The sequence below is a fragment of the Saccopteryx leptura genome, chromosome 4 (assembly GCF_036850995.1).
Source record: "Saccopteryx leptura isolate mSacLep1 chromosome 4, mSacLep1_pri_phased_curated, whole genome shotgun sequence".
In the NCBI taxonomy this organism is placed as follows: Eukaryota; Metazoa; Chordata; class Mammalia; order Chiroptera; family Emballonuridae; genus Saccopteryx; species Saccopteryx leptura.
Window position 1 is genome coordinate 220,381,149 of NC_089506.1, and position 18,183 is coordinate 220,399,331.

The 18,183-nt window shown below is 53.0% G+C and overlaps 1 protein-coding gene across 5 annotated transcripts in view; it reads right to left on the bottom strand.

Moving 5' to 3' along the window:
* The window catches only part of SLC5A11 (solute carrier family 5 member 11), a 60,248-nt gene that overhangs the window by 36,945 nt on the left and 5,120 nt on the right, over positions 1-18,183 (bottom strand). For 4 of the 5 annotated variants that reach the window (XM_066383386.1, XM_066383385.1, XM_066383384.1 and 1 more), the window contains 4 exons: positions 10,805-10,961; positions 7,397-7,468; positions 2,039-2,143; positions 758-817 (listed from right to left, as the gene is read on the bottom strand). In XM_066383386.1, the coding sequence (XP_066239483.1) occupies positions 758-817; positions 2,039-2,143; positions 7,397-7,468; positions 10,805-10,939 (372 nt within the window). In that variant the 5' untranslated portion in view covers positions 10,940-10,961. Of the gene's footprint in view, positions 1-757; positions 818-2,038; positions 2,144-7,396; positions 7,469-10,804; positions 10,962-14,460; positions 14,597-18,183 lie in introns of those variants that run through there. The other variant, XM_066383388.1, reaches the window with a different exon arrangement.

Here is an 18,183-nt window from a genome sequence, read left to right on the forward strand (position 1 = left end):
GTGCTGAGGGGAGGAGGGGGGTGCTGAGGGGAGGAGGGGGGTGCTGAGGGGAGGAGGGAGGGGTGCTGAGGGGAGGAGGGGGGTGCTGAGGGGAGGAGGGGGGTGCTGAGGGGAGGAGGGGGGTGCTGAGGGGAGGAGGGAGGGGTGCTGAGGGGAGGAGGGAGGGGTGCTGAGGGGAGGAGGGGTGCTGAGGGGAGGAGGGAGGGGTGCTGAGGGGAGGAGGGAGGGGTGCTGAGGGGAGGAGGGGTGCTGAGGGGAGGAGGGAGGGGTGCTGAGGGGAGGAGGGGGGTGCTGAGTGGAGGAGGGGTGCTGAGGAGAGGAGGGGGGTGCTGAGGAGAGGAGGGGGTGCTGAGGGGAGGAGGGAGGGGTGCTGAGGGGAGGAGGGAGGGGTGCTGAGGGGATGAGGGGGGTGCTGAGGGGAGGAGGGGGTGCTGAGGGGAGGAGGGAGAGGTGCTGAGGGGATGAGGGGGGTGCTGAGGGGAGGAGGGGGTGCTGAGGGGAGGAGGGAGGGGTGCTGAGGGGAGGAGGGGGGTTCTGAGGGGATGAGGGGGGTGCTGAGGGGAGGAGGGGGATGCTGAGGAGAGGAGGGGGTGCTGAGGGGAGGAGGGAGGGGTGCTGAGGGGAGGAGGGGTTCTGAGGGGAGGAGGGGGATGCTGAGGCGAGGAGGGAGGGAGGGAGGGAGCGAGGGAGGGGATGCAGGCCTGTCTCTTCCTTGAGGGCTCCCCGTTCCAGTGCCCCCGACGCCCCTCAATCTCACCTGACCGGCGATGTAGATGGGCAGGAAGACCCAGGCCAGTATCAGCACAGAAAACAAGCCCTGCAGAGAAAGCACAGTCAGGGCTCGGCCCCCACCCACGTCGAGGGGCCCCTCCGGGTTTTCCCCGCGCGCTGAGGTCACCCGGTCCGCCTGCGCCTGCGCCTCCGCGTCAGACACGTACTAGTTGAGGGGCTCTCCCTCCCTGGACAGTCAGATGTCCCTGCGTAGATGGCAGGAGGGGATGAAGTAGGGAGACGTGGCTTTTTGCGAATCCCAGCACCGTGTCTCCTGAGCCTGGCATCACTGGCCTTCGCCCAGGAGTGTTCCCGCCCGCCCCCCGCCTCCTTGGACAGTGGTTGGCACAGGGCTGCGAGGGCAGGCAGGCCGCCCTGAAGAGCAGCTGGTATTGCTGGAGGACCCCACGCTGGTCTGTGAGACCCGTTTTCTCTCCTGCCACATGGGGGTAGCAGAGCCTTCCCGGGGTCCTGCAAGGCGATCGGTGAGCTGGCGCTTACTGAGCGCTTCCTCTCTGCCCCAGGCTCTCCTCCGCACCCTGCCCCAGCTCTGACACCCGTGGGCCTCACAGTGACCCCGTGGGCCAGGTACCACGACCCTATGGTCATCCCTATGTTATACATGAAGCTCAGAGAGGTGACGTCACTTGCCCAAGGTCACACAGCTTGTAAGTGTTGAAGGCAGGGTGTGAGCCTAGGCGGTCTGGTTCGGGTGTGTCCTTGGGTTCCCATAATATAATAATATATACAATGTATCTAAAGTCCGTAAGTCCGTGGCACAAAGTAAGCAGGAAAAAGTTTTTATTAAAGATGAAGATCCCTCTTAATAAGGGTGTCCCCATCCGCTCTGAAATCACATCTTGGGATCTGTGGAGTGGCAGAAAGGTCCCGAGCCACTGAGCCACGTGATTGTTGGGCTGGCCAAGAGGGACCGGACACCCTCAGTCCCAGGACGCCTCTCTCTTCCCATTCCCCCCACCGGGGGACTGATTCCGAGCCCTCTGCCCGCCCGTCTCTTTGTTGGGGTCCTGGCCGTATGGGCCCCCACCAAGCAGACCCCCGCTGGCCTGAGACTTGGAGATAAAAACTGATTTTCGCTGACCAGGGGTGCCTTGATGTCTCCTGGTTTGTTTGTTTTTCCGTAAAGCACCAGCAGTCTTTTTTTTTTTAAGGGCAGGACATTCCCACAACTGCCCTCCCCTCACCCTCACCCTGATCTGCCTGCCAGGGAGGGAGGGAGCTGTCTGCTCAGTGGTGAAATACTCACAAAAAACTCATAAGCGGCTACAGAAATGCCCGCAGCTGCGCCCGACCCTGCCAGGCCTACGAAATGCCCGCTGCCTATGTTGCTGGCGAACAAGGAGGCGCCCACCTGTGGGGAGAAAGGCACGTCATCTCTCCTTCCCCAAGACTCTTTACCTCCATTTGTCATAAGTTAGCCTAGCGACTGGGCACGTCTGTGTTTCCTAAGATGTGCCTGTGCCTCCCGGGATCGGGATCGTGTGATGCGGGGTGGAGGGGTCGGTCCCAGAGGGAAGGATGGCAGGTATTATTGTAGAAAGTGCTTCCTGGATGAGAATCGGGATGCCCACCTGCGCTAGTCCCAGCTTCGCTTCCAAACTAGCCACGTCAAGAGACCTCCCTCGGGCAGAACTCTAAGTGGCCAAGACTGTAGGTGGTCACCCCCCATCCCTGCTCCCAGCTGACTGGACCAGATTGACCTGGGCCCCTGGCCCAGACTGGACTGATTAGATTTTTCTGTCCTAGGAATTTGGAACCGGGACCCCATTCCTCCTGCTGTTTCTTAGATGGAAGGTGTATAACCTGGGATGGTGTGTGTGTGTGTGTGTGTGTGTGTGTGTGTGTGTGTGTGTGGAAGGGGTGGGGCCAGCATGACCACCCAGGACTGCCTCTCTGCTGAGGAAGAGGAGTGTGACGCAGACAGGCAGGGGGAGGAAGGTCAGGTGTGCATCGAGCGAGGGAGGTGGAGGGGGAGGCACAGTAGAAACAGAGATGGGGTGGTTAGAGGGAGGAGGAGACAGACCCTCTGAGAGAGGGCTCTCGCGTCTCCTGCTGACTTTCTGGTCTCTGGTTTTCATCCAGTTCGAACGCTCAGAGCTATCCACAAGCCGGTACCACTTCTTACTTATTTATTTATTTTTAATTTTAATTTTTTTCTACGTTGTCACTTTGTAGTGAGTTTTGAAATCAGGAGACGTGCGACCTCCGACTTTGTCCTTTTCCAAGATTGTTCTGCGCTATTCTGGGTCTTCGTATCTCCATATACCTTTTAGGATTTGCTTGTCAATTTCTGAAGGAGAGAGAAAAAAGAAAAAAAAAACAAAAGCAGCTGGAATTTTGATCAGGATGGTGCTGAATCTGTCAATCAACTTGGGAAGTTTTACCATCGTCACCGTGTTGAAAGTCTTCAAGTCAAACGCACCCAGGCTGTGTGTCCCCAGTGTGTGGGTCCTTCTCTGAGTTCTTCTGGCGTTCTCAGTGTATGTGCTGCACTTCACAAGTGTTTTCTTCTCCTGGGTGATTGGAAACGGGATCTTCTCAGTCTTAAGCTGTGCATTGCCAATATATAAAAACGTTGACCTTTTATAGTGATTCTCAGCTGGATCCTCCGTCCTGACCTCCTTTGCTAGCTGTCATGAGCTGGGTCACTCAGGATTTTCTGCTTTAAAGATCATGTCATCTGCAAATTGGGGCGGGTCTGTTTGCTCCTCTCCCATCTGGGTGGCTTTTATGTATTTATCCTGTCAGTTGCCGTGGCTCGAACTTCCAGTAAAACGCTGTGTAGAAATGGCAAGAGGGGACACGCTTTATACTGGGGAAAAGCCTTCGGTCTTTCATCATTAAAGTATAATGTTCAAGTGGTTTTTTTGCTTTTGCAGTTGCCATTTGTCAGGTTGAAATGCTTTCCTTCTCTTTCTAGTTTGCTGAGTTTTTTAAGCCATATAGGGGTGTTAGTTTTCATCAAACGCTTTTTTCTGCAGATATTGAGATGATCACGTGGTTTGGTCCTTTATTATAATGTAATACGGTGGTGCCTTGAGATACGAACAGAGCAACATATGATTTTCTTAAGATACAAGCTGCAACTTGGTCCATATTTTTGTTCAAGATCCAAGTGAAATTCCAAGATGCAAGTCGTGATTTGGGAAGCTGCCGCTAGTTGGCGCGCTGGCACACGGGTCCAGTATCAGCAGTTTGATATACGAGTTCACTGACTGACGAGCTCAGTTACAGAACAAATTAAATTCGTATCTCAAGGTACCACTGAATAGTGTAGTATGCTAATCAACATCTTCTTCTTCACTTCTCTTGTGTGCCTCGACTGGGAATCAAACCCAGGACATCCACACGCCAGGCCGACTCTCTACTGCTGAGCCAACTGGCCAGGACCAGCTAATCAACATCTTTGTATGTTGAACCAACCTTGCATTCGTATAGGATAAATCTCTTGGGGTCATGATGTATTTAGTGTTTTGTATGTATTGCTAGGATTGTGTAGTTTGTTAAGGACTTTTAAATCTATAGTCGTTAGAGATATTTGTCTATAGCTTTTTCTTTCTTTTTTTTTTTTCTGAAGCTGGAAACAGGGAGAGACAGTCAGACAGATTCCCGCATGCGCCCGACCGGATCCACCCGGCACGCCCACCAGGGGGCGACGCTCTGCCCACCAGGGGGCGATGCTCTGCCCATCCTGGGCGTCACCATGTTGCGACCAGAGCCACTCTAGCGCCTGAGGCAGAGGCCACAGAGCCATCCCCAGCGCCCGGGCCATCTTTTTGCTCCAATGGAGCCTTGGCTGCGGGAGGGGAAGAGAGAGACAGAGAGGAAAGCGCGGTGGAGGGGTGGAGAAGCAAATGGGCGCTTCTCCTGTGTGCCCTGGCCGGGAATCAAACCCGGGTCCTCCGCACGCTAGGCCGATGCTCTACCGCTGAGCCAACCGGCCAGGGCCTATAGCTTTTTCTTTCTTGAGGTACTTGTCTTATTTTGGTGCCAACCTAATACCTAACTCACAGAATAAATCACCGTTCCCATCGGTTTTTAGAAGAGTTTGTGAAGGCGTGGTCAACATCTGGGCTTCCTCCGGACACTTTCTACTGGCCGCTCTTCTCTCCGTATATAGACCAGACTTTCTTCTTTCTTTGCATGAGTCATAATTTTTTGCTAAAAGCAGACATTTCAATAATGTCATGTGGCAACTCTAGAAATTTGGTTGTTTCCCACCCCCTCAGGTTGATTGCTTTTACAATTTCTGTTGTTGCTGTTGCTGCTGCTGCTATTGTTTATTTGTTTAGACACTTTCTTGAATGAATTCTATAGAGTCTGCATTCTTTGCCACGTGTGGTCACTAACGTCTCTGTCCACTTAGTTTAGTGGTCAGCCGGTAACTAGACGAAGGTTCCCTTAAATATCCGAGACCTAGAATTTTTCCATTCTTTCCCCCAAGGAGCTTTGTGTGCAAGGAGCTTTGTGTCAGGTATGCTTCAACACTCACCCTGGGTGCTCACAGTCCTCGCCTGCCCTTTCCGGCTGGCAGGGCCTCCGGTCAGCCAGAGGCGAGAGCTCAGGGCGCACGGCCTTCTCAGGACGTTTCTAAGCATGTGCACAGCCCTGGATAGGCACATGGCCTCTCTACTCCCAGGAGTATGTCAGAGCTTTTCAGAATACTCTGAATATCTCGTTCTCCGGCTTTTCCTCTTTTTTATTATTATTATTTTTTTAATTTTTCTGAAGTTGGAAACGGGGAGGCAGTCAGACAGACTCCCACATGCGCCCGACCGGGATCCACCTGGCATGCCCACCAGGGGGCGATGTTCTGCCCATCTGGGGCGTCGCTCTGTTGAGACCAGAGCCATTCTAGTGCCTGAGGTGGAGGCCACGGAGCCATCCTCAGCGCCCGGGCCAACTTTGCTCCAATGGAGCCTTGGCTGCGGGAGGGGAAGAGAGAGACAGAGAGGAAGGAGAGGGGGAGGGGTGGAGAAGCAGATGGGCGCTTCTCCTGTGTGCCCTGGCTGGGAATCGAACCCAGGACTCCTGCACGCCAGGCCGACGCTCTACCACTGAGCCAACCGGCCAGGGCCTCCGGCTCTTCCTTTTTAAGTGCTTAGCCCACTGTGTGGCTGCCTCAGACGGCCGCAGTAGTAAACCGTGGCCACTGACTGTTTTGGACAAGCATCTCCAGGGAAAATGAGGCTCACACTGGTCATCACTGCGTCAGGTCAAAGACAGACAAGTCTTGCAAGTGGGGTTTCCCGGAGAGCTTCAAGAAGGGGGAAGTCCTGACAATCCTATGAGAAATGGGGCTTTCAAGGAGTTCTGGTTCTGTTCTGGTGTGAGGCTCAGGTACCTGCTATGTCTCTGTATCTTTTGGACTCAATGCAAATGGGCATAAGCTCTCCTTCTTCTTAGTTCAAAAATTTAGCCCTTATTTTAGGATATCATCAGTAAAAATATTAACCCTGGCCACCTTCCCAGGGTCCACTAAGCAGAGGGCTGTGTGCATGTGTGATGTGTGTATGTGTGTATGTGTGTGTGTGTGTATGTGTGTATGTGTGGCAATGCCTTTAAGTCTACTTGAAAATAAAATACTGTAATGGCCTCCAGTTTTTTCTTAAGGCTTGAGTCCTTCTCATTTCTTATCATAAACGCCTCCAGGGAGGTTCCATACCCCCCAGCTCAGGCGTTGAGGGTGTAACCCAGGCTTGAGCCAGGTAGCACATCGAACTACCCTGACCACAGGTATTGCCAGAGGTCTGGGCATGGAACGTAATCAGAGTGAGATGTTTCCCAGGGACACTTCCATGGAAGCAGATGTGCTTCCCGTGCTGGGCTGGGACTTTAGAGGATGGGAGGTCCGGAGCAGTGTGTGCTGTCTTGTCAACACGAAGTTGAGTTTTTAGGGGAATAGCACCCATCCAGGATAGATGATTGATAGATAGATAGATAGATAGATAGATAGATAGATAGATAGGATAAAGGGAAAAAACAGGTCTTAATAATATCACTTGCGCCCCCATACTTAGCCATAGCAGAAACCTTAGATTTTTTTTCCTTAGGCAAACTGATGATTTTTTTTTTTTATTAAACAAATTGGAGTCCGATCTAAGCTTTCACTAGTTCAGATTGACTTCCACACCAGCTGCAACTAAAATGTCCCAAGAAAACAAAAGTTAGACAGAACATCAGCCCTTGAAAATTCTTTGAGGCCCTGGCCAGTGGCTCAGTGGGTAGAGCATCAGCCCAGTGTATGGACGTCTCCTGGGTTTAATTCCCGGTCAAGGCACACATGAGAGGTGACCATCTGCTTCCCTCCTTTCTCTCCCTCTTCCCCTCTTGCAGCCAGTGGCTCAATTGATTTGAGTGTGGCCTCAGACACTGAGGATAGCTCCCTTAGAGTGCTTCAGCCTCAGGTGCTAAAAATAGCTCTGTATTCGAGTATTGTTCCCAGATGGGGTTGCTGGGTAGATGCCGGGTTCGGGTGCATGCAGGAGTCTGCCTTACTAGCTCCCCTTCTCTCACCTAGAAAAAAAAAAAAAGACAGAAAGAAGAAAGAAAAGGAAAAGAAAATTCTTTTAGAAGTGACTTTAATGGAACCAAAACCACTTACCGGCCACCATATCATGTCCCCTCCAGCTAGGAAGTAGCCTTTCACTGTGTCCCTTTTGGTCTTCACTGTGGACTAAAGCAAAGAAGAAGGGTGAGTGAGGTGAAACATTAACAAACAAAGGCGTCCCCAAATGGCCTGGGCCACAGAGGATAAAGGGAGAGTCCAGTGACCCAGACTTAAACAACAAATATATATGGTTTGATCCATGGTTTTAAAAAAAGTTTAACTTGAATGCTTTTAAAGGAGACACAAATTCTTCAGGTCAATACAGCCGCTAGCAGTCGCTGCTTCACACCGAGGCATTTGAGTTTCAAATTCATGGCTTATCTATAATCGCTTATAATATGGACCGTTTATTCAGCGTTAGTCCTTGTATGGTGTCGGACACGATACTAAGCATTTTCAAGCATTATCTCATTTTAATTCTTATTGACTCCCATGAGGTTGGTATCACTAGATCAATCTAACAGCTGGGGAAACTGAGGCTCAGAATTAAAGTCACTTATCTAGGGCCACATTTCTAGATAACAGAAGGAACAGGAATTCAAGCCTCGTTCAGCCTGATTTTGGAGGCCATGTGTTTAGCTGGTCTACAAAACCACCTTTATTTTTTATTTTATTTATTTATTTTTTTTACAGAGACAGAGAGTGAGTCAGAGAGAGGGATAGATAGGGACAGACAGGAACAGAGAGAGATGAGAAGCATCAATCATTAGTTTTTCATTGTGCGTTGCAACACCTTAGTTGTTCATTGATTTTCTCATATGTGCCTTGACCGCAGGCCTTCAGCAGACCAAGTAACCCCTTGCTGGAGCCAGCGACCTTGGGTTCAAGCTGGTGGGCTTTTGCTCAAACCAGATGAGCCCGCGCTCAAGCTGGTGACCTCGGGGTCTTGAACCTGGGTCCTCGGCATCCCAGTCCGATGCTCTATCCACTGCGCCACCGCCTGGTCAGGCACAACAAAACCAACTTTAGAAGAAGTAAACTTCCTGGCATTTAATACAGGCATTTTGGCCACTACATCATTTGTGTGATATTGAGAAGTTGTGTCACTTCTCTAAGCCTCTGGGGGTGAAGTTGGTGAGGGGATTCTTATTGGATGGGAGATGACACGACTGTGTATCTTTTCATCCCTGGAGATAAACTTCCTATAAAATATAGACACTCTAGTGATGTCAGCAGCATGGTGACATGAGACGACCCCTTTGTCTCCCCCCTGAAATCTATAGCTAGTTGGACATCAATAATTCAACCAAGGCTCCTCTGCTCAACACACTAGCTATACAAGTGTAGCTATTCTTGTACCAGACAAAATAGCCATCAAGACAAAGAAGATAATGAAAGACAAAAATGGACATTTTGTAATGATAAAGAGACATTCTCTCAAGAAGGTATAACATTATTAATATATATATATGCACCCAAATTAGAAGTACCAAAATATAAACAGCAATTATTAACAAACCTAAAGGGAGAGATAGACAGCTGTACAATATAGTTTTTTTCAAAAAAAAACAGACACTCTGGCTCATTCCTGTTGAACCCTGGCACAAAAAGGATTTGATGAGAATAAGAAATTCCTTATGCTGAAAGAGTTTCCCAAGTGAGTAGTAATACATCCGAGTCTTCTCTTGGGAAAACATAGATTGGCAGGATTACTAACTCTCACCCCCACTCTACCCCATCCCTGAACCCGCGATGATCTGACTCAAAACCCTTCCTCTTGACAACATGTCTTCCATCCTACTCTGTCCTGACAAGGTGGGGAAACAGAGAAAGGTCAGACCCATGGGCTTAGGGATGTCCAGCACTTTTATCACCTTCTTGACCTGGAAGAGTAAAAGCTAAGACGTAAGGGTTGAGAAATTATCTACAAATAGATCAAAGTGAGGACACCTAGATGGGCCACATAGTTTAAGTCCTTTGTACGAAATGACCTGATAATCAGATAGCAGCACCTCCTCGGCAGCATCCTTACCCCAAAATTACTCACCTTCTTCATATGTAAAGAGTTCCTAGAAATCGATAAGTTAAAGAGCAAGAACCTAATGAACGTGGTAAAAAAGATGTAATGCCATACTTCACAAAAAGGAAAGTAGTCCTTAAACAGATGTGAAGGTTTCCAGCCTCACTTATAAGACAAACATATATTAACAATACAGTGAGATACTATGTTTCCTCATCGGTTTGAGAAAATGAAGTTGGACACAACAGTGTCTGTGAGGACGTGATAAGACACATTTTCTCTCATATATTAATGATGTGTGTGAAGACTGGTGCTACATATAAAGAGGACAATTTGACAGAAACTGTTATAATTACAAATGTATATATCCTTTAACCTGACAATTCCATAAGCTGTAGGAATTTATCCTACACGATAATTGCACATATCTAAAATAATGAGTATATAATATTTGTTTATGGCAGCCAGGTAAAAAGTAGTATGTGTAATAAATAAGCTACCTTCTATTTTAAAAAGGGGTAAGCGTACACAATAATAGTTTCTTCTATTTTGCATAAAGAAACGGAAAGGATGCACTGATTAATACTAGTAGTTACCTGTGAAGAGAAGGGGAGTTGTAAGATTTGGCGCTGTCACTCCTTTTAAGTTGTTTTCATTTTTGAACCATGTGACTTAAAAAAAAAACTTCCTTTAGAAAAAAAGCATGGCCTGACCTGGTGGTGGTGCAGTGGATAGAGCGTTGGACTGGGAGACTGAAGACCCAGGTTCAAAGTCCCGAGTTTGCCAGCTTGAATGGAGGGTTACTGGCTTGAGCATGGGATCATCAACCTGGCCCCATGGTGGCTGGCTTGAGCTCAAAGGTCGCTGGCTTAAAGCCCAAGGTCACTATCTTGACCCCAAGGTCAACCCCTTGCTGGCTTGAGCAAGTGGTCACTGGCTGGCTGGATCCCCCCCCCCCCCCGCCCCAGTCAAGGCAAGGCACATAGGAGAAAGCAATCAATGAACAACTAAAGTGCTGCAACTATGAGTTGATGCTTCTCATCTCTCTCCCTGTCTGTCTGTCTCCCCACTGCCCTCTGTCTCTGTCTCTCTTGCAAAAATAAAAAATATAAAAATTTTTTTTTTAAAAAAAAGAGTATGGGCTTCAAAGTGAAAGAGATATGAATTCTACAGCCAGCTCCCCTGACATTACTAACAGCGTAAGAAGCTTAAATTCTTCGAGCCTCAGTTTCCATATCTGTACAGTGGGTATAGGAGTATCTTCCTCATAAGGACCTGAGCATAGTCCAGGAGATGACGTCAGTGAACGTGCATAACATGGTAGCTGACACAGTGACACTTCAATGCATTTTCTTTTTTTTTTTTTTCAGTTAATAGTGCTGGTTATTGGATGCCCTTGAGCTGGTGTTTTCCCCTCTCCTCTGCCCCACGGCCGGGCTTACCCAGAGTCCGACGGCCAGGACGAAGAGGAAGTACAGAACCAGCACGGCGATGTCGCCCGCCTCCAGTCTCCTCTGGGGGAAGGCCTCCAGGGGGTCCGGCGGTGTGGGCGGAGGGCTGTCGGGGCCGCTCTCCATGGTGCTGACCGGACTCGCGCTCCTGCGGAAGGTCAGACGCGGAGGGTCAGGGGGCAGAGCTAGCAAACCCACCGCACGCCCTCCGTGGCGGCCTCTAGAGCAAGACCACAGGCTTGGAGGGGAGGGCGCGGAGACACAGCCGAGGGTCGGGTCCTGCCACCAGCCAGCCAGTCACTCATTTACAGAGAAGTTTTTTTTTTTTTTTTAAATCAAATCCAGTTTAAAAAAGCCAAGCCCTCTATGATAGAATAGAGATGCTTCAACATGCAGCCGCTCTGGGTCCGCTGGAGGACCCAAGGGCCAGGCAGCTGCTGTCAACTGTCCTAAAGGAGTTCTGCATGTTAGAGGAATAAGACACGCAGAAGACACACAGTCCAGGAGCGCAGGGTGGAGAGCCAGTCGACAAACACCGGAATGGAGGCTCGCAGGTGCAGCGAATGTTCACATTTATATGAGGGCTTTGCGATTTTAAAGGTGAGGAAGTCCCAGCCAGTGCCGTGGACGCTGTGCTCTTAACTGAGGACAGAGCCCTGTGAAAAATATGGGAGGTGATGCAGAAAATAAAAAACGGAAGCCTGACCGGGCGGTGGCACAGTGGATAGAGCATCGGACTGGGATGCAGAGGACCCAGGTTCGAGACCCCGAGGTCACCAGCTTGAGTGCGGGCTCATCTGGTTTGAGCAAGGCTCTCCAGCTTGGACCCAAGGTCTCTGGCTCGAGCAAGGGGTCACTTGGTCTGCTGTAGCCTCCGGTCAAGGCACATATGAGAAAGCAATCAATGAACAACTAAAGTGTCGCAACGAAAAACTGATGGTTGATGCTTCTCATCTCTCTCTGTTCCTATCTGTCTGTCCCTCTCTATCCCTCTCTCTGACTCTCATTCTGTCTCTGTAAATAAATAAATAAAGAATATAAAAGCAGGCACATCTTTTTAACGTTAAAAACACCCCAGCATCCTGTGTTTTATACAATCTGGAGGGAGGGTCCCGCCTCAGAGAGCATGCTCCCAGCGCCCACATGACTGTCTGGAGGGACCTCAGAAAGTCTCTGTTACAGGGGGACAGCTCCGTGCAACCCGGGGTGTCTCGCTTCCCTGGCCACCCCCGTGCACTTAATGCTAGTAGTACCTCAAAATCATTGTGACAAGCAAAAATTGTCCCACGGGTTTTAAAAACATCTCTGTGTGTGTGTGGGGGGGGGAGCAGCAACGCCCCCACCCACACCTGCTCTAAGCCAAGGAAGAGCCACTGGAGGGTGTTGAACAAGGAAGGGGCACGGTCAGACGGGTGGGGGCGGCTTGGCCGGACGCGAGAAGGTGGGCACGAAGGATGTTTAGTTGTGACAGGTGATGCATTGACCGGGTAAGTGAGCAGGATGGAATGTTGGGGAACGACTTCCTGCGTCGGATCAGAACTGCCCAGAGACTGAGCAGCCAGGGAGCCCGAGCGGAAAGCCCCCTGTTCTGAAAGGAGAGTGTCTCATCTTCAACACTATTGGGTCCTTCTTTGTGACGCGGGGCTGTCCTTGTGAGATGTGTAGCAACATCCCCCGTCTACCCACTGGATGCCACTAGTCCTGACAGCCACCATGTCCCCTAGACTGAGAACCTAGAAGCCTGCCAACAGGCTGGGTGTCCCCCTTCGAGAGGAGGCCTCCGGGGGGCGCTCAGTGATCGTCGGGTTCCCTGCCCCTGCCAGCTGTGGCTTGGGACTTCTCTCCCCGGTGCTGGGCCTCACTCTGGTTCTGCTGGGGGGATGCCCACAGCTTCTCAGACCTGGACAGGGTGGCCCGACCCGAGCGAGCGCTGACCCGCGGCACGTGTGGAAGGAAGAGGGGGAGAAGGAGGAAAGACAAGCCTGGGGCTGGGCCCACGCACGCCCCTGCCCTTGCTCGAAGGCCGGCGTGCGCAGCAGAGGTGCAGACCCCAACCCAGACCGCCGGAGCCCAGCTGGCTCTCGGTTCCATGGTCGCTGCTGGCTGCGAAGTGAGAGGACACTAGTCTGCTCAAGACCGACCCCACTGCACCCGAGACCTCGCAGGGAGAAAGTGGGGAGGGCTGGTGAAGCTGGAAGGGTGGGGGGAGCCAGGTGGTCCCTACGAGCTGTCTCACGGGTGAGGAAGCCCCCGGGCAGGGCTGGTGAAGCTGGAGGGGTGGGGGGAGCCAGGTGGTCCCTACGAGCTGTCTCACGGGTGAGGAAGCCCCCGGGCAGGGCTGGCGGAGCTGGAGGGGTGGGGGGAGCCAGGTGGTCCCTACGAGCTGTCTCACGGGTGAGGAAGCCCCCGGGGAGGGCTGGTGGAGCTGGAGGTGTGGGGGGAGCCAGGTGGTCCCTATGAGCTGTCTCACGGGTGAGGAAGCCCCCGGGGAGGGCTGGTGGAGCTGGAGGTGTGGGGGGAGCCAGGTGGTCCCTATGAGCTGTCTCACGGGTGAGGAAGCCCCCGGGGAGGGCTGGTGAAGCTGGAGGGGTGGGGGGAGCCAGGTGGTCCCTACGAGCTGTCTCACGGGTGAGGAAGCCCCCGGGGAGGGCTGGTGGAGCTGGAGGTGTGGGGGGAGCCAGGTGGTCCCTACGAGCTGTCTCACGGGTGAGGAAGCCCCCGGGCAGGGCTGGTGGAGCTGGAGGTGTGGGGGGAGCCAGGTGGTCCCTATGAGCTGTCTCACGGGTGAGGAAGCCCCCGGGCAGGGCTGGCGGAGCTGGAGGGGTGGGGGGAGCCAGGTGGTCCCTACGAGCTGTCTCACGGGTGAGGAAGCCCCCTTAGGTAGAAACTGTTCTCAGTGTCCCGCGGCTGCCAGGTGGCACAGCCGACATCTTCCAGCGATGAGGACAAAGGGCTTAGGGAGCAGTCTAATTGGCGAGTGGAATAGATTGTTCTAGAACCCAGCCGGTCTAAAAAAACAGGAAGGGGAGGAAGGAGGGAGGAGAGGCGGCAGCTGGCAGCCGGGTGAGCCCCCACCCACCCCACCCCCCGGGCCCAGCCCTCCGCCGGCCGCCCCTGCCAGGCACCGTGAGGGTAGGAGCACATAAACAGGTCATTCATCACCACGCTGGACGCTGGACGGGCCGGCATCCCTCGGAGCTGCTCCCGGGTCCCAGGAGGTGGGGTCCCGCCAGGGGCCAGGAGGGCCCGGCTCCCTCCTCACTGTGGGGACGGGGGCACAGACCAGAGGAGCCACGGACCCCAGGGCTGTCTGTGGGGTCACAAGCGCAGGCTGCCTCTTCCTCAGCCAGTCCCGGGCACTCTGCTCCCGGTGCCAGGCCCGGGGCTCGCCCTCCACTGGCGCTCCTGTCTCGTCCTCAGCAGCCGGTGAGGCACACACAGCCCACGTCCTCCTCCAGCGGGAGAGCCACGGGGAAGAAGTGCGCTGGGCGGGCTGGAAGCGGGTGGCAGGTGCGGCGGTCCCGCCAGGTCCCACCCCAAACGAACGCTCCTTTCGTCACCCAGCCCCGGCCGGTCCGTCCTCCTAGTCTCCCTTCCTCCTGCCCTTCTCTCCTCCTCTCTCTCCTCCTCTTCAGACCTCTGCTCACCTTTCTGTGCCTTTCCCATAAACACGTCTTAGGCGCCAGCTGTATGCCAGGCTCGGTGCTAGGCACGGAGGACGAAGTGGTGAACGAGGTGGACCTGGCCCTCACGCAGCCCTGTGTGTGCTCCCAGACCCACTCGGCAAAACTGGTCTGGGCGCCCTTTGTCCTGGCACGGCCCCTGGAAGGGCCACGGGGGGGGGACGGGGGGGGGGGAAGCGGCTCCTGCTTCACCTCCAACGAGGGGCCTCCCTGGATGGGGGCAGGGTTAACCGGAGTCACGCGCAGCAGCTTCATAACTGTGGGCTTTGTCTGCAAGGGTGCCCTGCCCTCGTGGTCACCGACGACGGAGCCAAAGAATTGTTCTTGGAGGGCCGGCCGGCCGCTCACCCTCATCCTCTGCCCGCTTACGTAACAGGCAGGGCAGATGTGGAAATTTCCCACAGCTGGGCTGAGGGGAGACCGGGCAGCCGGCTGGCAGGTGGGGAGGGGCTTTGGCAGCCTCCCCCCCCCTCCCCGGGGGTGCGCCCAAGGTGGGTGTATATTGTGTTTGATCGTTTGCTTGTATCTGAAACAGTTGGCAGTGAAAAAAAAGACAGGAGCGAGGTTTCCAGCATGAAACCGTCTGAGAAGTGAATGTATCTGTGTATTCAATGCACTCAGAGATAGAAGAGTGTGGCATTTGGCAGAGATGTAGGCGGAGCTCCCGAAGTCTCAGGCTCAGCAGCAGGACTGAGAACGAGAGAGAGAGAGAGAGAGAGAGAGAGAGAGAGAGAGAGAGAGAGAGAAAGAGAGAGACCGAGAGCCTAGAGCAGGGGTCAGGAACCTATGGCTCGCGAGCCAGATGTGGCTCTTTTGATGGCTGTATCTGGCTCGCAGACAAATCTTTAATAAAAAAAAACAATAACGTTAAAAATATAAAACATTCTCATGTATTACAATCCATTCATTTCCTACCGCTCATGTTCATGGTTGCGGGTGGCTGGAGCCAATCACAGCTGTCCTCCGGGACAACACCAAATTTTTATTGGATAATGCGTAACGAACACGGGTCGTTGTTGTATGGCTCTCACGGAATTACGTTTTAAAATATGTGGCGTTCATGGCTCTCTCAGCCAAAAAGGTTCCCAACCCCTGGCCTAGAGAGACAGAGAGATGGAGAGCCCAGAGACACAGAGAGAAAGAGAGACAGAGAGACAGAGAGCCCAGAGACACAGAGAGACAGAGAGACAGAGAGATGGAGAGCCCAGAGACACAGAGACACAGAGAGCCCAGAGACACAGAGAGACAGAGAGACAGAGACACAGAGAGCCCAGAGACACAGAGAGACAGAGAGCCCAGAGAGACAGAGAGACAGAGAGACAGAGAGCCCAGAGACACAGAGAGACAGAGACACAGAGAGACAGAGAGCCCAGAGACACAGAGAGACAGAGAGACAGAGAGATGGAGAGCCCAGAGACACAGAGAGCCCAGAGACACAGAGACACAGAGAGCCCAGAGAAGGGCCCTGCCCTGAGGCAGGATGGTGGTGACCATTGAACTGCTCATGTCAATCACAGGCGAAATGCTCTCCCGGAAGTGACTGCCAGGACAAAGTGTGATGATAAGAGAACAGCATCTCTTGGGTCCAGTCCCACCTCTGCCTCCTGTCAGCTCCCTGATCTTGGGCCAATAACCTTCTGAGGCTCAGTTTTTCCTTCTGTATAACGGGGATGATAATCAGACGTGTGTCCCAGGTTTGTTCAAAGCAGTCAGCACATTCAGTGACAGACGGTACCATGATGAGATCTGTCCCTGTCTTTCTTATAAAACTTTCTTTAAAAAAAGAGCGTGGACTTGGTGGGCAGGAAGACACTGGCCACCTACACCCACGTTGTGCGTGTCACCTGCAGCATGCGGTACCCTGGAGAGCTCAGGTCTGAGGAGCTCCAGTGACCAGTCGCGGAGGACAAAGCTAGGTCCTGGGCCCACGCCGTGAAATGACCACTGGTCAGCATGGGGACCTGTTGGGCAGATAAAATGTATTATGCTCACTTTGTTAAAGAGGCCATCGCCCAGGTGATATTAATGTATGTTGGAGATCATTGTAACCTGGGGCTTGGTTTTGGGATTAAGCCTTTCCCACCCTTTTTGCTGTAGGGCAGTACAATCCAATCATGCCTCAGAGAAGTGACTTTGTATTAGAGACTACCCTATTTTGTATATTGGATTAAAGGTTGTGAAGCTACACTATAAAATAGGGGTAGAACGGGAACTTGCCGCTTGGTTCCTGAGGTTAGCATGAGAGAGAGGAGAGAGTAGAGCCAGCAGCTAAAGGAGGCCATGTGGAGGAGGCCAGGAGAAGCAGCCAAGATGGCGGAGTGCTGAGTGAGATGGGGAACTGAGGAGAAGAAGGCTGGTGAGCTAGAAACCTTTGATTCTAGGAAACTCGGATAAGTCAGTGGCTTTGTGAGCACTGAGTGTGACTGGGTTTTGGAGCCCAGTGTGTATTTTTACTTGCCCGCCGGGTGCAAGCTAGATTAAAGGCTATGGCCCACCAGTTTTTGGCTCCATGGTTTCTTTACCGACTGTCCGAATCCAATGCGAACCTGCATGTGAATGGCCACGATGGCGGCTCCTGGCCTTACAGGACCCTTGACGAGGAACACTACAGGGTGATAACAAGGGCTGATGCCCCCAGGCCACCGCCGCTCACGCCCTCTCCAGCCATTCCCCTGTGGCGCCTTCAGTGGACGTAACTGACCACTGCACAGCCTGGCTTTTGACTGTCTCGAGTCCGGGACACCCAGCACGGCTGGTTGTGGAGGCAGCCCAACCCACGGGCGGGGTCCACTCTCTAAGCGAGAATGTGCCGTCAGGCCTAGAGCTGCAGAAAAGAGGAACGGGGGACCCCCACGGGCCAACTTGACCAGTTGATCCTGTGGGGTTCATTAGCCACAGGCCTTTACAAAAAATCTCAGAAGACAGATTCAGGGGACTTTCAGCTGAAGCGAAAGCCAGCACCATCCTCCGCCCGTAGGAAAGAGCCATGGCTCTGGTGTTTAGGAAAAGATATTGATACAATAGGTGTGGTCGGTCAGGCGGCTCCCCCACGCAGTTCGTGGTGAGTGCAGGGGACCCGGTGAGCCTTCCCCTCCGCCCTCCCCAGCTCTCCAGGGACGAGCTCCTCTCACGACCCCTGGAGAGACTACAGGTCACAAGAGCGCCCTGTCAGCCCACAGGTGCCTATCCAAATCCCAGCGTGGTATCCTCCAGTCGGCCTCTCAGACCGAACGAGCCCCGGTTAGAGACCATGGTCGTCAGCAGCTCTATTCCCCGTGTCTCCCTGAATGGCAACCTCACCCAGCCCGCTTCTCACGCCAGGAACCCGGGAGCCCTCCGTCCGTCCGTCTGTAACTCATGCATTCCCTCCTTCATGTATGCCTTCGTTCATTCATTCATCAGGGGGTCCTCGAGCACCTGCTCTATGGCATCAACCACTGTGCCCAAGCCCCAGGGACGCCATTTCACACACGATGCGGACCACCGGAGAATTTAGAGTGTCTCTGTCTCAACTCCCAGAATCGACCAGCCCGTACTTCTGTCTTAATATATATATTATAGGCCCTGGCCGGTTGGCTCAGCAGTAGAGCGTCGGCCTGGTGTGCGGGGGACCCGGGTTCGATTCCCGGCCAGGGCACATAGGAGAAGCGCCCATTTGCTTCTCCACCTCTCCCCCTCTCCTTCCTC